The sequence below is a fragment of the Canis lupus genome, chromosome 32 (assembly GCF_011100685.1).
Source record: "Canis lupus familiaris isolate Mischka breed German Shepherd chromosome 32, alternate assembly UU_Cfam_GSD_1.0, whole genome shotgun sequence".
NCBI classification, from domain to species: domain Eukaryota; kingdom Metazoa; phylum Chordata; class Mammalia; order Carnivora; family Canidae; genus Canis; species Canis lupus.
In genome coordinates this window covers 19,496,616-19,524,369 of record NC_049253.1, presented here as the reverse complement: position 1 = coordinate 19,524,369, position 27,754 = coordinate 19,496,616, and the positions used below count along the sequence as shown (strand labels likewise).

The 27,754-nt window shown below is 33.1% G+C and overlaps 1 protein-coding gene and 1 long non-coding RNA gene across 37 annotated transcripts in view; one reads left to right on the top strand and one right to left on the bottom strand.

The window, feature by feature from the left end:
• Positions 1-27,754, bottom strand: part of STPG2 (sperm tail PG-rich repeat containing 2) — a 531,806-nt gene that overhangs the window by 496,209 nt on the left and 7,843 nt on the right. For 34 of the 35 annotated variants that reach the window (XR_005382818.1, XR_005382817.1, XR_005382825.1 and 31 more), the window contains exons 2-6: positions 25,348-25,460; positions 20,830-20,967; positions 17,388-17,555; positions 5,782-5,894; positions 2,034-2,145 (exon numbers count right to left, since the gene is read on the bottom strand). Coding sequence is in view for 19 of the 35 variants with exons in the window: in XM_038582080.1 (XP_038438008.1) it covers positions 2,034-2,145; positions 5,782-5,894; positions 17,388-17,555; positions 20,830-20,967; positions 25,348-25,460 (644 nt within the window). In the remaining 16 variants the exon portion in view is untranslated. The remainder of the gene's footprint in view (positions 1-2,033; positions 2,146-5,781; positions 5,895-17,387; positions 17,556-20,829; positions 20,968-25,347; positions 25,461-27,754) is intronic. The other variant, XM_038582083.1, reaches the window with a different exon arrangement.
• On the top strand, positions 13,793-26,336 carry LOC102151449. Of its 2 annotated transcripts, XR_005382828.1 has the most exons (3): positions 13,793-13,904; positions 23,962-24,415; positions 25,929-26,336. It is a non-coding gene; the product is annotated as an uncharacterized LOC102151449 (long non-coding RNA). The 2 variants fall into 2 exon arrangements; XR_005382827.1 differs by lacking the exon at positions 25,929-26,336 and having other exon boundaries at positions 23,962-24,537.

Here is a 27,754-nt window from a genome sequence, read left to right as displayed (position 1 = left end):
TAAGTAGAATTAGAGCAATTAGAGCAAAACTCAATTAAATTGAAAATAAGAAATGAATAGAGAAAAATCAATGAAACCAAAAGCCAGGACTTTGAAAAGCTCAATCAAATATATAAGTCTCTAGCCAGGTAAACTAAGAAAAAAGAAGGATATAATTACTTGTATCAGAAATGAAGGAGAAGACATCACTACAGATCCCATAAACATTAAAAGAATAATAAAGGAATACTATGAACTATATGCCTATACATTTGATAAGCCAGATAAATTGGACCAATTCCTTGAAAGACTCAATCTTCCCAAACTCACACAAGGAAAAAGATATGATCCAAATAGGCTATATCTTTTTTTTTAAATTGAATCAGTAATTAATAACCTTCCAAAAAAAAGAAAGCACCAAGCCCAGGTGGGTTCACCAGTAAATTTTACCAAACATTTAAGGAACAGATTATACCAATTCTCTACAAACTCTTTCAGAGGATAGAAGCAGAGGGAATACTTCCTAACTCATTCTATGAAACCAGTATAACCCTAATATGTAAACAAAACAAAGACATTATAAGTACAGAAAACTAGACCATTATCTCTCATGATTCTAAATTAACACTTTGCATACTGTTTGAGATTAATTATTATAATTCTATAAAATCAATTATATTATTCTGTTAATGTGTCTTTTTATTTCTAGAAACAATATTTCACATTGCAGATTGATATTCAGAGGAAGACCAAGGAAATCAAATGCAAAGAAAATTCTTATTGAAACAGTTACTGATTTTCCAGCTGAGAATCATTTACCCTTATTCTAAACAACCCATTTTAAAATTTGTATTCTATTATCTTCAAGGTTTTTTATGTACTTGAATATAGTTGATACATGACATTATATTAGTTTCAAATATATGCATAGTGATTCAACTTCTCTATACATTATGCTATGCTCTCCAGAAGTATAGCTACCATCTGCCACTATACAACACTATCATAATATCATAAACTATACTCCCCGTGCTGTCCCTTTATTCTCATGATTTATTCATTCCATAACTGTAAGCCTGTATTTTCCACTCTTCTTCATCAATTTTTCCTAACTCCCCAAACTCCTTCCCTCTGGTAACCATCAGTTTATTCTATGTATTTATAGGTCTAATTCTGCTTTTTTGCTTGTCTTTTTTAGATTTCACATAGGAGTAAAATCATATGGTATTTATCTTTCTTTGATTTAATTCACTTAGCATACTACCCTGAGTCCATCCATGTTATTGCAAATAAGATCTTATCCTTTTTTATAACTGTGTAATATTCTATTTTCAAGTTTTTATGTTTAAATATAATAATATACTGAAGGAGGAAAAAAACTCTTCAGTTTTATTTGCCTAACAAGTTGCAAAAGAGTAACCTGAAACATAGCTACAAAAAAATTTAGTGGTATCCGGAGTTTTATATTAATAAATATTTATTATCCAGAAGAAGAAAGATGAAAATCCTACTATGCACAAATCACACTACACCAAGAATATTACACTTAATTCTAGTATCATATTAAAAAGAGAGAGAAAAAAAATAAAAATAAAAAAATAAAAAGAGAGAGAAAGGAAAAGAGGGAAATCCATAAACTAGAAAAGATCCCTAGATAACTTTAAAGGAAAATAAATTACCATGAATTTAAATAAGAATAGCTAAGTGAGGAATATTTGTTCTTACTAGAAAAAGACTGAAAAGGAGATTGAAAGGAAGTCACAAGAAAAAGGAGAAAAAGTAGGCAGCAGGCAGGCAAATTTAGATCAGAAGGAAATTGTACGAAACAGAGTTGTCCACTACTGAAACAATAAACCTTAGGGCTAGTGAGTTATTTATCACAAGAGATATTCAAGTAGAGATGGTGATCACTTGCTGGAAATTTTTAGTCCCTTCAATAATATTCACTGAGTAACAACTAGCTACTAGACACAGTAGATCTAAGAGTACTCTAACCTTGTAATTACAATCTTAAATACATAGAAAGAAGATAAGATAGTTACATTTCAACTTACCTTTTTTTCCTCCTGCAATATTATTACTTCATAAAATCGTGGGAGATTTAAGCAATAATTTAGCTGTTGATCTTTCTTGATGTTAATATTTTCATAATGAGGGGTCTTCTTCCTTTAGCAAAGTCAGAAAAATTGAGGAGCTTTCAGCTTCAAATATATATTTGTTTATATAAACAAATAGAAAATTTTACATGAACATTGCCTGCTTCAAAAGTATGCAATAATAGAATCATCTGGGTATGTTAGGCCAATATATTCTAAATTTTGTAAAATGTATTCATTTATGTTGGCTAGTTGTGCATTTTCCAATTCAGAGCATTATAATAAACCTACACTAATAATGACTCCAAAAAAAATTAGATGTGGGATTCATATCAGGAGTTTAAATAAAAAAAAAAAAAAAAAAAAAAAAAGGAGTTTAAATAAAAAGTTACCCAAAACAGTTTATGTGTTCCATTTAATATAAAACATCTTTAAAATTTCAAATCCCTTGGTATTTCAACTATTTCTATCATAAAACAATCAAAAAAGGGACATAAAGTTCTTTGAAAAATAAAAGAGAAACTTATTTTCACTGAAATTTACACAACCTCAAGAAGAAGAAACTAAAAGTCATTAACAGCCCAAGTTTTAGAGTCAGACAGACTGATATGAATCCTAACACTGTTATCTACTAGCTGTGTGGCCTTACACAAATCACCTTACTTCTCCAAACTCTAATTCTTCACCTGATTGGAAATAGTCACAACCAATTCTTAAGATTGTAATGATTAAAGTAGATAATATAGGTGAAATATTTAATGCCATACATGGCCCATAAGTACACATAACTGAGCTATTATTACTACAAGAATTTTTTTAAAGATCTACTTATTTATTTTAGAGAGAATGAGAGCACAAGCAGGAGGGGCAGAGGGAGAGAAAATCTCAAGCAAACTCTGCACTAAGCACAGAGCCTGAAGCAGGGCTCAATCTCACAACTCTGAGATCACGACCTGCTCTGAAACCAAGAGCCGGACACTTAACTGACTGTGCCACCAGGTGTCCCTACAAAAGTTATTTTTAAATAGACTATATTGACTATACTATTTTTTTTCCATTTATTAAACAGAATTTCCAAAAAAACCCCATATATTTCCAATGAACTATACTGAACATAAGCATTTTTAAAAACATAAAGAAAAACATAAAAACAAATGCCTAAGTTATATAATTGTAAATATTTTCTTTGACATTGCTATGATTTAAATACCCATTTAACATCTCAGTTCACTGGTTAATGCTGACTTTGCTGATTTTTTTCCACAGAAATTTCAACAAGTGCACTTGTTTTCAAAATCTCAAATAGTCCTGTGGATAATAAATTTATATTTGGGAGATCAGAGGGTCACATATCATTTAGGTCTGTGTCTTTCCTAAAAAGAGACCTAGAAGTTCATTTGTCCATTTACAATGACCAAGTATCTTCACTTTTATACTATGTCAAATATCCCAGAATAATTCTGACTTGATCAGTAAAGTAAAAGGTTAAAAAAAAAAAAAGGTACAAAATGTCAACTACCAGATGGAACCAAGACAACTCCAAATAAAAGGTATGGTGAGGCAGCAAAACCAAAGAGCAGACAAATTATGGAAATGGTGACATAACTGAAGCAGTCTGGAATGCAATTTATATGGATACATTCTTACAAGCAAAAGTGAATATGTAAATAGAAGAAACACAGGAAATAAAAAAGCTCAAGAGAAAGTAACATTTAAAAACCAGGAATTAGAATGAGAGTGGGACAGAGTTGGAGAAACAAAAGAGACTCTTAGGAAAAAACTGCCTAGCAAAATCAGAACAACAAGGTTAGACTCTCAGTTATGCCTACAGTATTTGGTCAGAAGTGTAGTGGAATGAAAGGAAAGCAATCATCAGAGAACTACATACCTTAAAAAAAAGGTTACTTTTGCCTTATGTTAATTAAACCTCAATAAAATTAATGGGCAGGAGGCAGGCAGACAGACAGACAGACAGATAAGTAAACCAGCCAAACTGAAAGAAAAAAAGGATAAAATTAGAACACTGAATAACAAAAGCACATGTAAGAGGATGAACAGAATGAATTAGAACATCTCGTAGACTTTGTTTCATTTGGGACAATGACAAAAATATTGTTAGACCCCATTAAGCTAAACATGCATATTAAAGTTCTAGTGTACTACTAAAAGAATAAAAATACAAGGTGTACCTCCCTGTTTAGGAGAGTGAAAAAAATGAAAAGAGAATAGGGGATAAATTCCCAAAAACAAGAACCGTGTTTTATCCCTTTTATTCTGTTACCATGTGTAGTACTAACACACAGAATTCAAACAATGTTTGTTCAGTAAATGAACATTAGTAAGGGAGTCTAAGAAGAGTCTAAGCCATAACCACCACTGGTATAAAGATGTGTTTGAATCTGTCTAGGAAACTACTTAGATAGGTAATCACTGCGGGACTTCTTTTTTTTTTTTTTTTTTTTTTTTTTTTTATGATAGTCACAGAGAGAGAGAGAGAGGCAGAGACATAGGCAGAGGGAGAAGCAGGCTCCATGCACCGGGAGCCCGACGTGGGATTCCATCCCGGGTCTCCAGGATCGCACCCTGGGCCAAAGGCAGGCGCCAAACTGCTGCGCCACCCAGGGATCCCCACTGCGGGACTTCTTATAAGAAAATTCATTCTAGGGATCCCTGGGTGGCACAGCGGTTTAGCGCCTGCCTTTGACCCGGGGCGCGATCCTGGAGACCCGGGATCGAATCCCACGTCGGGCTCCCTGCGTGGAGCCTGCTTCTCCTTCTGCCTGTGTCTCTGCTGTCTCTGCCACTCTCTCTCTCTCTCTCTCTCTCTCTCTGTGACTATCATGAATAAATAAATAAAATCTTTAAAAAAAAAAGAAAAAGAAAATTCATTCTATTAGAGAAAAAGAATCAGACAGATAAAATGGATCTTCTTTAAAAATTGTAATGAAAACAGGTGATAGATTCTGAGAACAACATGGTATTTGCTACTCAACTTAGTCTCCCATGGACCCATGGCTAAGGTCTTAACCGTAGGAGACAGAGAAAGTAAGGCAGAGTTATTTTACCGGAAATGTACTTCCTGGTTAAACTTCATAAATATAAGCTCCAACCTGATGCTATGGCTCTGAACCCCACAATAAGAATGGCTTCTACATCTACCATTTAGTCAGAAGAATGGACACTGGAGCCAGGCACAAATGAATACTGGGTTACCTTCTTTTATATTTTCTCTGATCTTCTGTGTATATTTTAGTATTCAGACACATGGGTTGTACAATCACAAACAGGCCTTGGTTAAAGTCTAGCTTTGCCACTTAATAGCCAAATGATCTTGAATGTTATTTACTCTTTTTGACCCTTGCACTTTTCACCAATAAAATATGGATAACAATAGTAACTACACAGAGACTTGGGAAGGTTAAATGAGGTAATACATGTGAAGCAGATAGCACAGGGTCTGGCTCATAAAAAAAAAGCAATAGTTTTCATATAGGTTACTCAAAAATACTTCTGGAGTTTTTCATACTGATCTGTACTTACATAACAGCATGTCCTGGTCTAAATTATTAGAATACTTTCTAATCAAGAACTATATTAAATGTGTGTGTGTGTGTGTGTGTATATATTAAAATATATATATATTTTTTGTTTTGTTTTGTTTTGTTTTTGTTTTTGTTTTTGTTTTGTTTTGTTTTGTTTTACTTACTGGCCTATATCATACTGTCCAGGACCAGGTCCTGACTTTATAGGTAACTCAAGTCTTCCCAAAGAGTTGCCAAAATGTATCCCCTTGTATTTCAAAGTTGCACTGGAAAAATCCTTTAAAGGAAAAAAAAAGTGAAGATGAGACATAGTTTAAATAAGCCACGAAACAAAGTTTAACTTCATTCAATTCTAAATCCAAAGCAAGGACAGCCTTAGCCAAAGGGGCTAACAAATACTCAAGTCTTCTCTCAACCTAAATGAATACTGCCATGCCCATCCCACTCCTGAGTCAGCCAGGATTCCTAGAGAAGTATCTCTAGTTTTAGCATATCTTCAATCAATATGAACAGCTTTGCTCTTGGCAATACATACACTCAACAATCTAAAATCTTAAGGGCAATAAAGAGGAGCTCCTCATTGTTTAAAAAAGGGAGGGTTGGGCAGAATTGTATGAGTTAGGTAATAGAAAGTCTATTAAAAGTGGTCTTAATTAAATAGAAATTAAATTAATTTCCAGAAAAAAAATTCAAATTATCACCAACAGATATTAAGTAATTTCTAATTACCTGGTATTAAAACTATAACATACTCATGTAAAGTTTTCAAATAGCAACAAACATATAACAAATTAAATGCTACCCCCAGTTCATTTTCTTGTTTGAGGTCCAGATTAGTTCTTTATTGCCAAAGAAATTATTCGCAACATGAGAAATCAACAGTATTTCTTTTGCATCTATTATAATAAATGTCAAAATTAGGCATGACCCTGAAAAGTTCACTATAAAGAAGTTAAAGGATTTGGTTTCATTAGAAATTAATAAAACAGTAAAATATAAGAACAGTAACTTCTCTTATAGAAATTCTCTTTTTTTGACCTAATAGATTCTAAATTGAGCAATCATTCAAGAATTTCTTTAAAAACATTTTTAACTGATAAATGTAAACTGTGATCTACTTACCTTATTCTTTAATTCACATTTATAAAAATATTGTTTTAAAATAAACTTGGATTAATAATTCAATTTATATACATGTAAAAAATTAAATCCCCATAACATAAACTTGTAATTTAATTGCATAAAACAGTGTCACTTGTGCTTAAGTATTACTCTTCTAGAACAGTGGAACCAACCTCTCTCAATTATCATTATAAATAATTATTAATGAAATAAATAGCAATATTAGTAACATAAAGTATAATTCCAGTTCAAAATGGTGAATCAAACCCACATCTGGGATCCCTGGGGGGTGCAGCAGTTTGGCACCTGCCTTTGGCCCAGGGCGCGAACCCGGAGACCCGGGATCAAATCCCACGTCGGGCTCCCGGTGCATGGAGCCTGCTTCTCCCTCTGCCTATGTCTCTGCCTCTCTCTCTCTCTCTCTCTCTGTGTGACTATCATAAATAAAAAAAAAATTTAAAAAAAATAACCCACATCTGCCCAACTCCTACAAAAATTTCAAAAATAGTGTATAAAATAAACATAAGTTATCAGTACTAGAAACTAAGAGAAGGTATCATTCACATTCCAAAACTTCAAAGAATTTCTGGAAAACATAGCTCAGCAGAGAGACATAATCAGAAAAAGAACTCACCACACATGAAAAGAACCTCCTCTGAAGTCTATTGATGACCCCAATGAGACAGAAACAAGAGATAAGGATGGACTCTCGGGTGGTAAGTAGGGAGCAATTCTCAAAATTACTAATACCCTTGGAGATTTGTGCCAGGGCCATTACTTGATGTTAACATCCACTCTATTCTTGACTAGCACAGTTGGAAATAAATTAGAAGCACTGCCATTGGCCCCTAATGAGGACAAACTTTCTATTTAGAGAGACACCACTCCAGAAAGTTTTGGGATGCCAAACAAAATCCAAAAAGATCTAGTAGAGCACTAAAGTTCCTTACCATGTGAAATGTCTTTTACTTCCTAGAATTTACCATTAACAACTAGCCCTCAGATGTTACAGAATACAAATACAATAAAACTAAACTTTCCCTTCTATATCCACCTCATCTAAAGAATTAAGGGGCCAACACAATCTCTGACAGAACACTGATGTCTCCATGAAGTGAAATGGGATCTTTGTTGATTACTTTTATAGATGTAACCACATAGAGAAACTGGACTGCAGTTTCTCTATAGGTTTCCCCTGTATTGATTGATAAACAAGGGATTGTTTATTCCCTGCTTGGGGGTGGTAGAGGATATTGGAGCCAAGGGTAAAGAAACAGAGAGTTATTAATTATGTTTAAGTAATATTCTGTCATGATTTTAAATGTGTAGTGAACTGATAGGGCAAACCAATCAGAAGGTGAATGTTAAAACTAATCCTATGGGAAGCAGCTAATCATAAGGACCCTCATCCAGAAAGAAAATCTTATTGTCCAAAAAGTGCTAATGCTAAATACTGAAATTTTCTGTGGACTGAATTTGCCCCCTAAGAGTACCCACGATTTATGCCTGTGTCCTGCAGGGTACAAAGAGGCTATGATAAAAACCTAAAAAGACCTCTTTCATTGAACAGAGGCAAAACTCAGTGCTACTTTTAGATCATTCTATTACAATGTAGTACAAAGAGAGAAAGACATTATTCCCTCAACCTCACTTCAGCTCATCAAGCAACTTTAGCTGTGATCAAGTACATTGGTAGAAATGCCCAGCAGAGAGCACCATCTGGTAAGAGACTAAAGTGCCTGGTGGAACAGCAGCTGTCTCAGTGGAAATAGACTTGTTTACGAACATGGTCAAGACAGCCCCTAAGGACTCCCAGAAACACCTGGGAAGAAGTTTGCAGAAGACAAGAAGACCTCTATATCAATAGCAGGAAACAACATACTTATATTTCAGTTATTCACAAAATTGTGACTCTCCCTAATACCCACAATCCAATGAAGCCTGAGAAAAATTTGTTATATAAATAAGCAAGACTAAGCCTTATTTATACTAGGAATATTTCCAGCACTATAAGTGGTCTCAATGTACTTAGATTATTAGTATGTAGATGCCTTTTAATGAATTACAACACAAAGAGCAAACAGATATTTTCCTATCTTCACTATAGATATTCAGCTTTAACACACTACAAAGCTATAACTCTATAAAGCACAAATCAAAGTAAGGTGATATTATCATAAGTAGGTTATCTAATTGATACAGGATTCTCAAGCCCAGATCTTTCTTGGTAGTAGAAGGAACAGATCTATGAATAAAAATTGAAAGAGCTATCCCATCAATATCTATAACACATAGAATATACAATCCTTTGGCACTCCTGAGTATAACACAAAAGGAAATAAGGTAGTTAGATCACCCAAAAGCTTTATATCTGGGGTGCAAGGGCAAATTTCATAACACCTAGCAGAACAGTACAGAAAAACTGGACAGCCTGACTGTCCAGCAGAGCTGCAGATGGTAGTAAACAAATACTGAAAGAAACCATAGCATCCACTAGAGTAGCTGAAAAGCACCCTGTTCCTTTGGGTCAGTGGCAACTCCAAAGACTGCTATACCTTACAAAGCTTTTGGAAAAGAAAGAATGCCAAGCCACAAAACACTTTGCTAAAATAAGTGTTCTAGACCATCTTTCAAATGGAATTACCTAATATAGCCACAGTCATATGAATAAATTCATAGCCATGAATTTCAAAGTACATATACAGTTTCGTGGAAAGAGCAAAATTTCTTCATTTCTGTTGTATCTTATTTTTATTTAGAAATTAAGTGGAATTTCATAATTGCGCAGATTTTAGGCATAATAAGTACAACACACAAATGTAGAACTCTGTTCCATTATAATATAACCATGTTAAATATATTACACAAGTTATATTTCAGGCAGGGGTATATCTACTATGTTTATTTACTATAGCATGCAGTTGTTTTAAAAAAAGTCAGTATTTTAAGACAGTATTTTGATAAAACATCTCTTACATCTCATTTTTATAGCTTAAAAAATACATGTAAAAGTTTTATATTAATTCTTTTAACACAGCATTTCAAGACCTCAAGCAGAATTGTCTAGGAAGCTTTCTTCAGGTTAATTTACACTGTTGTGATTTTGTGGTTCAACTGTTTTACAATTCTTAAGATAAACAGTAGAAGGAAAGATTATGCATAAATATATATACACACACCATTCAAGACATTAGCAAAATCCTTTTCCTGTATAGACATGAAATTATTTTTCACCTAAACCATGTGAATTGACTACTTCTTATTCACTAACCTCTGACTGCAGAGGTTACTCAGGTAAATGTTCAATCTGAAATTTAATTTAAAAGCCCCTTAAAATTGCAGGACAGAAAATGAAAAATAAATTGATGCACTTTCATCTCTAAATCATACTCTCTTTATGTCAAGAAGTGTTGACAATACCAACTTCAAGGTCATTGTCAACTTGGAAAATCATTAGCAAATAAAATATGACTTAATTGAAGCAAACTCAGCATGGAGCTGCATTATTTTAAGTGAATGTTGTAATATAACTTGAAGAATTACTAACTGCCACTCCCATTGACAATAAAATGTATGAAGAAGGGACTATGCAACTTTTCTACCATGTATTTTCCCTAATTAAGCATGGAAATAGAATTTGTGAAGAATTAAAAGTCCCAAAGTGCATCAATTCAAACACTAATGGACTGCTCTCCAGCATGGCAGCACACAGGTAATTCCCAGCATGTTATCATTAGCAAATGTCAGTGTCATAATTCCAACCACTAACTTTGCTTGTGAAATCCACCTCTGAGAAGCAGGTTTCTAATGGTTACTTGCGTTCTTCTTAAAAAGAGAGAAAGAGACACTAAATTTTTTTTTTGACACTAAATTTTTTAATTCAAATGTTATACAAAGTAACTTATATAGAGAATTTTTCCTTACAAATTAAATATGGCTAAACTTATCATTTATTGGCTAGGGCTTATCTATTTAAACTAGGTAAAAAATCTCCAGCATACATTATTCATCAGTTCAGGAAAGAACAACAATTACACATCTCTTGGATTATTTTCCTAATCCTCTATTAATATTCCATCTAAAAACTGAGCCAATATATAAGATTATCTCAAAAAGCAACTAAAGATACATATAGAATTATTAGAAATTAGGTAAGATCCAAGTGAACATTTACTACAGTATAATTTCATAGTAACCTATAGGAATCTGTATTTTTCTTTCTGAAGGAAAAATAAGAAAATAAATTTTATATGTCAATGTTTATTCATATGTGAAAAATGTTTTGTATATCTAGGTAAGCTTGGAGGCATGGTTCTAGATTTCAAATAGATGATATATTATTCCCAAAATAGTATATATGAAAAATATAATTTTAAAGACAAAATAACCACTTTGAGATTTAAGAGCAATCAGAGAATTGTTTAAGTCAAAGATCTAGGGCTACTGTGAAAAAGAGCTTAAATAACCTGGCCAAGGACAAATGACTATAAGTGATGAAGCTAAGAAACAAACCCAGGTGGTATACTCCACTACAGTACATCTCCCCATCTCGTAACTTTTATTTACGTTGGATAGAATATACTGATATTAGACCATAGGACTTCCATTAATTTCACTGAAACTTTTACATAATTTATCTCCACTCTTCTTATAAGCATCTTCCTCAAATATCTAAGATATTGGTACTGTCTGTTGAATTTGACTAATTATTTTGACATTATTACCAGGGATGATGGGATAGTCAAGGCCTGGAAAACCAGGTATGGCATGGACAGAGCAAAATACTCAAGGAACTAAAGACCCAGAAAGAAACAGGAATTCTCCAAGAAAGGAGACCTATCTGTAACCTACAATGTTCCTTCCTCTCCATATTTCCAGGGATAACCTGGTTCTTCATAAGTATTAAGGTATGAAGCAGTTCATCAGGTCTTAAAAAGAAACTGTACTTTAACATAACGTATCATTTCTACTGTCTTCAGCAATCAAGAGGAAACAAAAAGAAGAGTTACAAGCTAAAAATAATACTGGCTTATGTATTTACCATTATCATTGTTCTTTAATTCTTCATATAGATTTGAGTCACTATCTAATGACCTTTCATTTCAGCCTGAAGGACTGCCTCTAGTATTTGTTTTAAGGGAAGTACAAGAGATAAATCCTATCAGTTTCTGTTTACCTGGGAATGTCTTAATTTCACCTTTATTTTCAAAGAAGAGAATTCTTGATCAGCAATCTTTTATTTCAGCACTTTAAAAATATCATCTCATTTGCTTCTGGCCTCCACAGCTCCTGGTAAGCCAACCGTAATCTTATTGGGGAATTCCTTGTCGCTTCTGCTCCTTTTCACATTCCTCTTTGGCTTTGGCTTTCAACAGTTTGACTGTAATGTATCTAGGTATCCATCTCTTTACATTTATCCTGCTTTGAATTCATTAAACTTCTTGTATGTGTAGATCAATGTTTTTCAACAAATTTGAGATGTTTTTAGCTGTTATTTCTTCAAACATTCTTTTTGATCCTTTATTTTTCTTCTCTTCTTCTGGTATTTCCTTTATGCATATATTGGCATGCTTGAAGATATCCCAAAAGTCTCTGAAGCTATGTTTATTTTTCTTCATTCTTTTTTCTTTCATCAAACTGCATAGTACCAATTGAGTTGTTCCTCAGGTTTCCTTAATCTTTCTTCTGTCAGTTCAAACCCATTGCTGAATCCCTCTAGTAAATTTTCATTTCCATAACTGTACTTTTCAATCCCAGAATTTCTACTTTATTTCTTTCTACAATTTGTAACTTTTTATTGATATATTCTATTTGGTGAGACACTGTTCTTATATTTTCCTTTAGTTCTTTAGACATAACTTCCTTTACTTCTTTGAATATATTTTAAATAGCTGATTTAACAACTTTGTCTAATAAGTCCAACATGCTGGATTCCTCAAGAACAGTTTCTATTGATTCTTTTCCTACATATGGGCCATATTTTTTTGTTCTTTGGATTTCTCATTTCTTTTGTTGAAAATTATACATTTTAGATAATACAATGTGGTAATTCTGAAAATCAGAATCCCCACCACCACCTAAGGGTTTGTTGGTACTGGTATGGTTAGTGATTTTTCTGGACTATCTCTAGATTCTGTATTCTCTGTCATAGGTGTCTACTGAAGTCTCAGTCTGGTTAGCTGAGTGGTCAGGTAATGGTCAGACAAAGGTTGGACTAGGCATTTCCTTAAATGTCTTGAACCAATAAGTCTCCAACCTTTGCAGAGGTACTCTGTGCATGTGTTAGGGCACACCTTCAATGTTCAAGCAGACAGTTTACAAGTCTATCTTAGCCTTCACTTCCTGTCTGCATAGAATCTCAAGGTCATCTATAGTAAGAGTTTTGTACTTTGTCAAGACTGTATTTTTTTTTTTTTTTTTTTTGTTGCAGTGATGGGTTAGCAGTGAAATTATTTCAGTGTTTTACAGGAGCAAGCAAGTAAGTAAATATATTGAGAATAACAGGGATCCCTGGGTGGCGCAGCGGTTTGGCCCCTGCCTTTGGCCCAGGGCGCGATCCTGGAGACCCGGGATCGAATCCCACATCGGGCTTCCGGTGCATGGAGCCTGCTTCTCCCTCTGCCTATGTCTGCCTCTCTCTCTTTCTCTCTCTGTGACTATCATAAATAAATAAAAATTTAAAAAATATATATATTGAGAATAACAGAGTAATAAGTTTCTCATAGAAAAGGAATGACTAGAAAAAGCCTGTGGTACTGGATTAGAATTTCCTAAGAACAAGATACTCTCTTTTACATCAACATAATTGTCAAAGTCAGGAGTCAGGAGAAACTCAAAAGTTTTTAGTAGATAGATAAGAAATAAGTATGGATTTCTAACTCTGTCCATTGATAACCTAAAGCAATGACATCCCAGTAGCAATGCATGTACACAGTATACTGATCTTGTTTTGAAATACCATTCTTTATTAAAAGGAAGTAGGGCTCCTTAAGGAAATGTCTGATTCTAGGATGGGTCAGGGAAAAAGAATTTGGTGAACGTGGAACATTCTGTGGAACGTGGAACATTCTGTGCCAGAAGATAAAGAAATGCTTAAAGAATGATGAGGACATGTCAAAAAGACACTAGAAGCAGCTTAAAAGGACTCCCAAAGATCAAATCTGAGGTAATTTAAGCCTTAAAATAAATAATGAGAATAATAAATTATAATTTTTTGAGTAAAAGGGGAATTCATGAATCCATGCTGTTAGAAATGGGAAAGATAAAGAAAGCTCTTTATTTGACACAAATAAATATTAAAGATGGAATCATAAAACCACCATTTGATAAACATCACAGTAAAATTTAATCAAGCATCATGAAAGGATACTGAACTAGTGAGGTTGATGAAGAAAAAGATATCTACTTATTCTTAAATTAACCCCCACAAAATGTTCATAATTTTTTTAAAAATAGTAACTTTATAGTAGATAAAACTGGAAAACACCACCTCAAGCTAACATCACTTATCATGAGATAGGCAGACATACTGTGCTTCTTTATGTGATACACTGAGAAGGATACGTCATTTCTGGAGTATTTCTGCCAAAATATCTAAACATACTGTAGTCATGATAAAATATACACAAACCCAAAATTAAGAACTATTCTACAAACCCAAAATTAAGAAATACTCTACAAAGTAACTAGGATATACTCTACAAAAAGCCAAGGTTACAAAAGACAAAGACTAAACTGTTCCAAATTCAAGGAATCCAAAGAGACATGACAACTAAATGCAAAATATAATACCAGATTCACTCCAGAACAAAATTATTTAAAAAAAAAAAAAGATATCCTTGAGATCATTAGCACTTTCTTTAAAATATCTGTAGATTAGGGACACCTGGGTGGCTCAGTCGGTTAAGCATCTGCCTTTGGCTCAGGTCATAATCCAGGGATCCTGGAGGGTGCCTCGAGTTAGGCTCCCTGCTCAGTCTGTTTCTCCCTCTTCCTCTGCCCCTTCCCCTGCTTGTGCTTGTTCTTGCTCTTTTCTCAAATAATAAAAATCTTTTAAAAAATCTGTAGATTAGATATTAGTATTATATCAGTGAAAATTTCCTGATTTTGATAACTGCATTATGATTATAAAAGAGAACATGTTGTACTCTAGGAAATTTACATTTAAGTATTTAAGGGTAAAAGTGACATGATGTCTGAAATATGCTCTCAAATTCCTTAATAAAAACTATAAAATATATAGGGAGATAAAATGATAAAGCTAATGTGATAAAACGCTAACTGCAGAATCTGAGTTATATGGAAAAGTTTATTATTCTTGCATCTTTTCTATCAGTCTGAAACTATTTCAAAATTTAAAAATTATTTTTTTAAAAAGTACTAACCAGGAATAATTAATGAATTAGATCTAATATATCTACATGGTCAAATCTAGAAAATAAAACATTAAGTGAAATAGCAAGCAATCTATATACCAAATGATAGAATTCACTTAAAATTTTAAAATCATACTACAATATATATTGTTATTCGTGTACCTAATAAAGATTTAATGTTTACTATGGCAAAGGGAAAAGAATGGAGGGAGAGAAATTGGGTAAGGTAACAGTTGTTAAAATACAGTGAATTCAAGTGTGACAAATTTTTACCAAGTTATATGTGATGGTGGGTCCATGGATATCAGTTATTTTTTTTTAATTCCAGTATAGTTAATACACAGCGTATAGTTTTAGGTGTACAATACAGTGATTCAACAATTCCATACATCACCCAGTGCTCATCATGACAAATTCACTCCTTAATTCCCATTGCCTATTTCACCCATTCCACTACTGAGCTCCCCTCTAGGTAACCACCAGTTTGTTCTCTATAGTCAAAAGTGTGTTTCTTGGGTTATCTTTCCCTCTTTTTTTCCCTTTACTCATTTCTTGTTTGTTTCTTAAATTCCACATATTAATGAAAGCATATGGTATTTGTTTTTCTCTGGCTGACTTATTTAACTTAGCATTATACTCTCTAGATCCATCCATGTTGTTACACTAAGCAAGATTTCATTCTTTTTTATAGCTGAGTAATATTCTATTGCATATATATACACACTACATCTTCATTATCCACTCATCTTTCAATGGACCTTTGAGCTGCTTCCATATCTTGACTATTGTAAATAGTGCTGCTATAAAAGTAGGGGTACATATATCCCTTTTAATTAGTGTTTTTATAGCTTTGGGGTAAATACCCAGTAGTGCAATTATTGGATTACAGTGGTTCTATTTTATCTTTTTTGAGGAACCTCCATACTTTTCTCCATAGTGGCTGTACCAGTTTGCATTTGTGGGTATCTGTTATTATATTTGTACTAGTCTATGCATAATTATATAAATTACAGAAAATATTTTTTAACTTTAAACAATTCAAAGGATCTAAGACCCCAAAATGCCCCAAGACAGCCACAAACCAAATGGTTTCTAAAGATATTTGAACCTAAGCTCAATGATGGAGACCTATACAAATGAAAACTTACAGAGTACTGAGAGTGAAGGTCAACCCAAATCTGAAAATATCTATTCCTTGCCCAAGCCGTGTCTCTCTTCAGCTTCTCCTTCAGACTATGCTTAATTTTGGCCATTTTTCTCATGAGGATTCCTCTTCCAGATCTCATAAAAGTATAAAAATACAGCACTATGTACTTCAGTCTTGTAATTAAATAAAACCAGACATATTATCCATATTCATGGATAATTCATACATTTCAATTGGCTAAATGAAATTTTGTCTCAGCTTTAGCCAGGTTTGAATCTGAAAACCTGCACAAGATGGATCTGCTATAATATGCTTGATATTTTAATTAAAGAGATGCTCCTTGGGCAGCCCAGGTGGCTCAGCGGTTTAGCGCCACCTTCAGCCCAGGGTGTGATCCTGAAGACCCAGGATTGAGTCCCACGTCATGCTTCCTGCATGGAGCCTGCTTCTTCCTCAGCCTGTGCCTCTGCCTCTTTCTCTCGCTCTGTGTCTCTCATGAATAAATAAATAAAATCTTTAAAAAAGGAAAGAAAATGTTTTCAAAAAAAAAAAAAAGAGATGCTCCTTAACTTTTTTAATAAACATTTATGAAATAAATAATGCTTACACTATCAGATTCAAATTTCTTTATTAAAAAAATGCTTTTTCCCTTTCAAATTCAGGAAAAGAATATCTATGTATTGCATAGGATTATACATTGTAACAGAGACTTCTAGTAAGTAAAACCTGTTTCCTCTTCTTCCTAGATGTAGTTAGACTACATTTCCCAGCCTCCTTGGCACTTAAGTATATCTATGTGACTGAGCTTTAACACCCAGATTTGGCCACTAAAACTTCCCACTAGCAGTCCTCCATCTTTCCCCTTCTGCTGACTGGATATTTATGAACTGAAGCCCTTCAAGGATGATAGTAACATGAATGGAATAAGTGTTCCTGTATCCCTACCTAGAGGAAAGCCTCTTATCAACAAGGAGTATCCACATGAATGGGGAAAAAAGAATACTACCTGTATTAAGACACAGAGATTTGGGAGTCTATTTATTATTGCAGTTAGTATTACATTAATTAAAACATGCATAATCGTAAACAATCTTCCAATTGTCAATAAGAAATGTGTTATACTTACCAATTGAGGTTTATAGTATGCTGGACCTAGTGTACTGTCACTAGCAGGTGGAAAATGTTTTATAATACCGCCATCCTCATTAATATCATAACCATATGACCGTCCACAAGAAGGAATTGAAGGAACATCAACACTTCTGGAAACTGGAGGTGGTGCCCTTGAAATTTTCTGTAAGAAAACATTTTATATTATTTACTTGGAGACAAGAAAAGGAATAAAGAACCAAATATTAAAATTTACTAAAAGGCAATTGTTAAATATTGAATTAATGCATTTCATAATATAAACCAAAAATGTTTATTTTATAAAAGTAATTTAAAGAAGTAAATTCAAGTCTCACTTAATCATATAAATTAAGATAATATACAATATTACTATTAAAGCCATCTTAAGAGTAAAGGAGTCTCTCTCACCTGGCTCAGTTATTTACCTTGTTTAGTAAATAAATACTACTGATGCTAACAGCAGGCAGTCACTCCTACAGCCACATCATCAATCACCAGTTCAGTGGTTACTTGTGCTATACTACCATAATATCTGCCAGGGAAAAATAAACTGTATATTTTTCTATAACACTTCCTGGCCTCATTCCTTCTTAGCTCCTGATTTATCTCCATATTACTAATGCCCTATAAAAATATCCTAATTATGCTGACAAGATAGCAAGAAAAATGTCTATGACATAATGCTAAATGGAAATAGAAAATAGAATTTATGACTATAGGTATGTAATATATATGAAAGTATATATATGTATATATAGTAATATATACACAATTTTATGATAAACTAAAAAAAGCTATGCAAAAATTAACAGAATGAACAGAGTCAGAAGTTCAAGGTGATTATCACTTTTCCAAAATTTCCTTTAGCATCAAATAGTTTATAATTTAAATAAAAACAAGAAGTAACAGATAGTAGAAATACTAGTATAAAATTTAGCAAATGAAACACTGGCATTTAAATCATTTAGTTATTTGGAAAACTACCTCAGAATATATTGATCCTCTGTTGTTTCTGAATAAATAAATAAATGTTACAGTTTAATGTATGCATGCCCAGTAGACATGTTATAAACATACTATCACTGACAGAATTTTCTTTTATCATTAGAGACCACTATTAAGTAGTTTCAGTGATACTTATTAGACTTATTTCCAAGTTAAATGGAAGTATTGAATGACTTCTCCTATTACTTTAGAAAATTATTTGCATGATGTCAAGACTTTTCAAAATATATCCCTATCTCCTTCTCCATCCTCTATTCCTACTACCCTCCCTTAGATTCTATACTCCAAATATACTAAAGAACTCTATTCTTTTCCAAACATGCCATTAAATACTTCAATGCGTTTATTCACATGGTTTTCTCTGCCTGGACTAGTTTTTCCCATTCTTTTTAACTATTTAACAAATCCTTCTTCAATATCCAGTTTGATTGTGATATCATTACTTTGGGCTACTAGTAGACATTTTATTATGACATATGTTTAATTAAAATAGCATTGCATCAACTGTTTGTATTAAATTATAGTCATTATTTCCCTATTAAAATTATGATCCTGAGGAGCAATGATTTGTCTTCTATGTATTATCAGTGCCTAGAATTAGGTCTATTATACAAAGTCTCTAGCACATGTCTGATCCTAGTTTCAAATGCACAACATAATAATTGGACAATTCTATACAATTGCCATCTGTCAACATATAAAGTTATACTATGTTTTTTGTTTGTTTGTTTTAAAGATTTATTTATTCATTCATGAGAGACACAGAGAGAGAGAGGCAGAGACCTAGGCAGAGGGAGAAGCAGGTTCCTAGCAGGGAGCCCACTGTGGGACTCGATCCCAGATCCTGGGATCATGCCCTGAGCCAAAGGCAGACACTCCACTGCTGAACCACCCAGGTGTCCCAAAGTTATACAATGTTACTGACTCTATTCCCTATGCTATACTTTTCATCTTGATGATTTATTTATAAAAGGAAGGAAGGAAGGAAGGAAGGAAGGAAGGAAGGAAGGAAGGAAGGAAGGAAGGAAGGAAGGAAGGAAGGAAGGAAGTTAAGGAAGGAAGAAAGGAAGAAAGGAAGGCAGGCAAGAAAGCAAGCAAGCAGAAAAATTCCTAATGTGTCCATTAAAAACATTGACACATCTTAAACGATAATTTACTACTTTTCAGCAGAAAATATCATACAGTGTCACTAATATAAAAGATTAATGTCTAATAAAACAAATGTGTCCTTCTAAAAAAAAAGTCTGATAAGCCCCTGCATAAGTAAATGAACATTTACTTGTCCCCACACACAAAACAGCTGATATTTAAATATGCTTACTAACCTTAACTTCATTGTCATTGACCTGACATTCATCTGAGTACTGAGCCCTAAAATATGTCCCCTAAACAAAGCTGATTAAAATGTAATTAATATAAGCTATGTGAAATAGATATGGAAAGAGAAAAGAGAACCACTCTAAATAAACTGCAATCAAAATCTTCTAGATTTGTATTTTGAAGGGGTAGGCCTTTGGTATAATAATTATTCATTACATAACACCAGCATACCTTTCCAAACCTATCATTTGCTAGATTCCTACACATTTTTTTTTTTACTTTGGGTCAATATAACCTTATTGTCTTCCATGGACTCTACTTCTCTGTTCACTCACGTAGTTCTCCATGCCTGAAATGCATATTCCAACATTATTCCTCAAGGCTAACCTCCTCTATAAATCCTCTACAAAGTATACTTTGCCATGATATACTAGTCTTGGGGTGCCTAGATAACTCAGTTGGTTAAGCATCTGACTCCTGATTTTGGCTATAAAGTTACAGTCTCAAGGTCGTGAGATTGAGCCCTGCCTCGGGTTCCAAGCTGGGCACAAAGCCCACTTGAGGTTCTCCCTCTCCCTCTGCCCACCACCCCCATGCTCTCTCTCTCTCCCTTAAAAATAATAATTTTAAAATTCCTATGGTATTTAATTACATAGTTATTTATTTAGCATCTATCATATTTCATCTTGCATTAGTAGCAATTTATATATCTCTCTCCCATCTAAATTTTAAGCTTTTTATTTCAGGAAACATGTTTTAAATTTCACTGTTTTATTAATAATATTTATCACAGAGTTTCCTCTCTATACATAGGTAGACTACTCAGATGGTTTTTAAAAACTCCTTTCCTTTCTGTTCACCATAGACACTGGAAGTGACTATAGGTTTATCATAAGCAAAAATGAAGTCAGTTGTTAATAAATAAAAAAATTAGTTTATACACATTGAATATTCATTTAATTATGAAATATGGATACCAATAAACCTACTAATTTTTAAAGTTTTTTAATGTATTTACCACATAAAACATAAAACCTTTTCTATTCTAACTAAAAGAAATGTCAGAAGTATAACTTAACATAGCGACACAGTGACTGAAAATGCTCTTTAACCTGTGGCGCTTTTCTTTTCACGGTATCTAATGTTCCAGGATAAAACTGATCATAGCTTGCTGGTCCTGGACTCTCTGAACCAAAGTTCTTAAAACGCTTCTCCCGGTTTTGTAGACTATGACCTCCTTTTATATTATACTAGAGAGAAAAAAACATGAAATAATTAAAAGAAGCACTTTATAATTAATACCTAGTTAACAAGCATTATATATCAATATGAACAAAGAGTTTTAAAATCCAACCTGTGAAAGTTAAGGTATCTTGACTGAAGGTATCATTCTAGTATAAGGGGATAATAAGAGGATGACAATTACAGTTGTCAGTTTTAACTCTGAACTCAAACCAAAATTTACTGTACTCAAAGTGCTCAAAGAGAATGTAAAACTCAGTTTTAAAACAGGAATCAAAATAAAGAAATCCCCAAAGTTCTAGAGCAAGAATAAAGAGTATACACTAAGGCCTATAGCGAATATGCACCTCTGAAACAAGGTACAAATAGTGGTACTCACACTGCAGGGAAAATATAAGCCTTCCAAGCTTGCTTAGGATTAATTATTTTCATGAACTATTTTTTGGTCATTTCCAGGGATGCCTATGTAGGCTTACTGGCAACAGCATGGGTTTTTGGTTGGTTGGTTGGTGGTTTTTTCTTCAATTTTTTAACAGCTTGGTTTTATGCTCAGATTAATTTTAAACATTGTTTAATGCAGAGAAGGGACTGGGAGGAATCTCCCACAGCTCTCTATGCCACATGTCTGGATTCTCTGAAATGAGAAAATTATCAACTGCCTAATAGCCAGTGAATTCAGATAAAATTCCATCTTATTAGTTTCAATTAACACTCATAGTGTAATCATTTCAAAAATAATTCATAGTAATAATGGTTGGCATTGATTGATCAGATAAGATTTAAGTTCCTGATTTGTCAATAGACCTTTTCTCATGGTATATATGTTAGATGTTCATAATCACTCTTAACTGAGCCTATCTCTACTTTGTCTCTTATTCGGCTTTCATCTTTCCAAAAATACACAAAAGAGATATTCTTTTTACAAAATGAGTCAAAATTATATTCTTAGGTAGCCAACCCACTACTTGATAACTGTTTTTTTTTTTTTTGATAACTGTTTTAATCAGACCATAATCCCTGTGTTTAAAGAGTTTGGATCTGTAACAAAATTTAATGATTTTTGCAAAAACATTAACATTGCAAGTTACATAAAAAGTAAACTCATGTGAAAAGAGAACATCTCAAATCTTAATTCTTTGAAAGCCATTACTCTAGTCTTTATGATCTTATATTTCACACTGCAATCTGAATTTATATTGAACTTCAACAGAAGGCAGTAAAATTAATCTGATTTTTTTTAACTGGTTGAAATTAACCAGGACTTTTTTTCCAATAATTCATATTTAATAATTACCAATTCATATTTCATAATAACAAGAGGTTATAAAAGGAACTACTATGTGTCAGATAAATACCCAAAAATTATATTATGAGGTAATGAAGTATATGATGTAATGAAGTATATGAAAACTTGTGAGAAACACCCTTCCTACTTCTTGAGTCATGCCTATACGCTGTGGCTATTTGATGAATTACTACATTGCCAGCAACTTCCCAACAATACAGGATGCAGAGTCTCATCTGAAGGGTGAAGCCATGCACTGTTATCATGTACGATATTATCCTATTATTCAGCTCTAGTGAAATGTATCAGATCAAAAATCAAACCTAATTTGAACATCTATTACTAGGGCTAGATTGTGGAAAAATGAAAAAACTATTTATCTGTATCCAAGGAAGAGATCTCCACATCTAAAATCAATCTTATATAGCAAGGAACAAAATGGTATCCACCATGCAGACAGGTCACAAACTAAAAGAGAATTAGAACCAGAAAACAAAAATGAAATTTGAACTGACCCTTTGGAGTGAAATTCATTCTAGGAAAAAATACAAACAGAATAAGGTATGTGACCTAATAAGCTAATTATCTATCGGAGGATCAGAAACTTGCACTTCGTAAACTCCATTCTTTTGCTTCTTTTATTTTCTTAAATTCCCTTATGTTGTTTTCTAAGAAAATTTCCTTTTGAAAAAAATTAGCATGCTTCAGATATGCTAGAGGAGAAAAAGGAAAAAATGAATTTGCCCATAACTGGGCAAGAGCTGGAAAGGAAAATGAATACTCCCATCGTCACTTTCAACTTTGCAATAGTAGTGACAACTATAATCAAAGTGAAATAACCATAACAAAAACAGAGAAATAGAGAAGACTAAATTGGGGCACACAGTTTCAGCTCCCAACTGTTCTGTTTTTATAAGAGCTTCAACAATTATACACAGTGGAGGCAGGCCCTCACAACTACAACTACACTATCTTTCCAAATTTCATCTGAAGTCTCCAAATAACATTTTCTATGTAATTGCTAACAGAAAGGAATATTTCAATCTATGCTTCAAAAAAAAGTATAAAAATAAATTGTTAAATACTTCAAATAAGATTATTTCCAATAAGATTATTTCTTTATTTTCCAGTATATTAATTATTTATAGAACTAGTATGCTAACTATGTCACATTTCAAACACATTTCCTAATTCAGCCATTTAAAATAATAATGGACAAAAAAAAAAAAAACAGCAATAGAATAAGTAAGTCAGAGTCATTTTTTAAACCAAGGAAACCAATCTTCTCCTGGCATTTTATATTTTTAAGAAGAAAAACAGAGAATACTAGAACTCTTTCTTAGATCGCCCATTGCATTTAAAAAGTACATTTCCTAATTCCTTATTCTTGAAATTCAAGAAATGTACCCAATTTGGGATAAAATATAATCAGATCTAAATTGCACTTTATTTTACATATAGAATTGACTAAAATCAATATTAATATTCCAACATCCTGATATTTGTCATATTAAAGAAGTTTGAAAACTACCTATTGTGTATTTTATTGCATTCTCCTCTTGGAATAATGTTACAGTCTTAAAAGAACTACTGGTAAAACTAGCAAGCCCATATACCCATAATATGCCGGCTGTGAGCCACGGAATGGAAGCCGGAGTGACACTTCTAATGATGACATCTAATGATCTGTTACTATTTTTTGCTTTTTGCCCTCTAGGCGCTAGTATGCTGGAAGTTTCAAGAACCCAGGGAAGAGCCATAAATGTTCTACTGAATTGGAAGTTGAGACCATCAAATGGCCATTCCAGGCTCTGTTGCTAGAGAGCAAAATAAGAAGAGTATTGGCTAAGGTGATTAACACTGACCAAGACTGAAAAACAGTACTAATGACAGCCACAGGCACCGCGATGGGATGGAATACAGAGACACCATGCAGAGCCTCCCTGAACTATAATGTCCAGTGAAAATGCTAAGAGCAAGTTTATTTAAACGTTTGAGAAGGAAGCCTGTGAATCAAGAGCTCACAATCCTTAGAACTAAAGATTCTAGTCACTACATCAAGCTGAAAACTCCATCAGATAAAGTTCCTTTAAAGAGATGGGAAACACAGAACGAGTAATGGAAAAAATTAAGCCACCTACAGCTTCATAATCAGTTACAGAAACTAACAGGTCCCCTTGCATTTCTTTGCTTCCTACAACACCTTGCTTTCATCTTCCCTCCTTCTTTCTCTTTTCTATTGTAAAATGGCAACACTAATAGTAGATAAAAAGTTATTGGATGCTACCTATAATCAAGCACTATTCTAAATTGCTTGCTAATATATTTAACTCTTAGAAAAAGCCTACAAACTCAGTACCCCTTTTTTACAGATGAGGAAACTAAAGCCCAAAGAGATTAGTTAAGATTAAATCTACCTACATTTGAAATCTGTCTGAGCTAATAAGTGACACAGACAGATTTCAAATGTAGTCTAGTTCCAGAGCCCACACTACTAACCACTTCTTCAAAATATCTCATGTCATATTTAGTTACCATTTAATCTATAGGTTGCAGAATAATGGAAGAGGAATGTGAAAAAAACAAAAGTAGAAAAGGTCTTAATCTAAAGATCTAATTCGTAGTGACACTGTAATATCATTTCTGAATGCAGCAGCTCCTTCAGAGGAATTTGGCTCTGTCAGGGAAGTTATACTTGAAAATTATACATAATTAATTGTGCTTTTTAAACTATATATGTGGGAAGAAGAATTATGTGTATATGTAATGCACATGAAAGAGAAGACAACTGGAAGTCAAGGGGGAAAATGTAATAGAAATCTATTTTTTTGTTATCTGTCCAGCATCCTATTATCTGCCCATTATAGCCTATAAAACAATGTTTATGTCTTATAGAATTCATAGAATAATGAAGAACATTCAACCAGGCAATCAACATTAAACACTTCTATTTTCTCACATTCTAATAACAAAATATAGATTAAAAGAATGATAATATGAAGGGAAAATAAAATCTGATAAATGACATATTAGCCTATTAGAGGAAGAAAATATAATTTTTATCAACACCAACAATTATATATAATAAATTTTATAAATTTACCTGTGCTTCTGAAACATTATAGTGCCCTGGCCCTGGAACAGCTTTCTCAGTGTTAGAGGCAACAGTAAATGTACTTTCTCTGGTAGCCAAAGAAAGGAATGGTGCGTAGCCACCTATAAAAGTAAAAATCGTATCACTGGAAGATACGACAGAGTCCCAGTGATTTCAGAGAAAAAGCATTCAAAATATATAAAATCATTTAGTAATCTCAATTGTGGATACTATATTATCAGAACTAATGGTGAGCCACAGAATTTGCTGCATCTTTTAAAACCTGACTTAAGAGCAGAATGTTTTATATTAAAGAACCTACAAAACTGGAATTCCTAAACAACTGAAAAAATAATTAAAGAAATAGAAAACAAAGGCTTTTTTCTTCTAAGAATATTTGGTTGAGATGAAAATAAGTTACATTTAGCTAAAAATATATTTAATTCTCAGAAGACCAGTGTTTTACATTTTGGAACATCTATCATTTGTAGAGAATAGCATATATAAAGTTGTAGAGACAAGTTAGATTGAAATAATTTAAAGTGAGTTTACAGCAAGTAATAATAATATCTCTTTGCTTTTGTTCATAGTTGGTGCTCAGTAAATATTTCTTGATTGCCGCCTACAAATCTAAGATACAAAAGTCTACAAATCTAAGTTGTACAAATCTAAGATACAAAGGTCTACAAAGCTAAGATACAAATTTCATTGGAACAAATAATCATAAAATTTGACAGACTTAATAAACTTAGTAGACAGACTTAGTCTTCTGAAAGACTGATAAAAAATTTCAAGAAATGTATCAAGAAAATGAGTATAGTTTAAGCAACACAGATATCACAGAAGATTTGGAAGAGAACAGCTATCATCAATAGGTAATAAAAGAATGAAAGTGAGGACTCAAAATTTGTGAGAATCTTATACACTAAAGGAGAATATATGGTAATAATTAGTATAGTTTAAAATCTTGCTAATAATCTGGACTAATAATAAAAGTCTTTTTAAGACAAGAAATTATGTATTTCTTTCAAAGTCCACGTTTTTATTTTTATTTAAATTCAATTAGCCAACATATAGTACAAAGTTTCAGATGTAGAGCTCAGTTATTTATCAATTGCATGTAACACCCAGCGCTCATCACATGACATGCCCTACTTAATGCCCGTGATCCAACTACCCCATCCGCCCACCCACCTACCCTCCAGCAACCCTCAGTTAGTTTCCTATAGGTAAGAAGCTCTCATGGCTTCTCTCCCTCTGATTTCTTCCATTCATTTTCCCTTCCTTCCCCTATGATCCTCTGTGTTATTTCTCATATTCTAAATATGAGTGTAACCAAATGATAATTGTCTTTCTCTGACTGACTTATTTCACTCAGCATAATATCCTGCCCCCTAGTTCTATCCACATCAATTGAAATGGTAAGATGTCATCCTTTTTGATGGCTGAGTAGTATTCCATTATATGTATGTATGTATATATATACATATGTATGTGTGTATGTGTGTATATATATATTTTATTCATATATATTATATATACATATATTATAGATATACATATATATTATATATACGTGTGTGTGTGTGTGTATATATATATATATTTATTTATACACCCCATATCATCTTTATTCATTCCTCTGTAGATGACAAATGACATCTGGGCTCTTCCCATAGTTTGGCTATTGTGGCACTGCTGCTATAAACACTGGGGCCCCTGAAGATAACTACATTTGTATCTTTGGGGTAAATACCTAGTAGTGCAATTCTTGGGTCATAGGGTAGCTCTATTTTTACTTTCTTGAGGAACCTCCACAGTGTCTTCTACAGTGGCTGTTTGCAGGTGAAATGATATTTTATGTGAAAAACCCAAGACTCCACCCCAAAATTACTAGAGCTCATACAGGAATTCAGCAACGAGGCAGAATATAAAATCAATGCACAGAAGTCAGTTGCATTTCTGTACGCTAAAAATGAGATAGAAGAAAGAGAAATTAAGGAATTGATCCCATTTATAATTGTACCAAAAACCATACGATACCTAGAAATAAACCTAATCAAAAAGGTAAAGGATCTGTATTCTAAAATCTACAAAACACTTATGAAAATATTGAGAAAGAAAGAAATGGAAAGACATTCCATGCTCATAGATTGGAAGAACAAATTCTGTTAAAATGTCTATGCTACCCAGAACAATGTACACATTCAGTGCAATCCCTATCAAAATAGCACTGACATTTTTTAGAGAGCTGGAACAAATAATCCTAAAATCTGTATGGAACCAGAGAAGACCCCAAATACTTAGAGGAATTTTGAAAATGAAAACCAAAGTTGGTGGCATCACAATTCCAGACTTCAAGCTATATTACAAAGCTGTAATCATCAAGACAATATGGTACTGGCACAGAAACAGA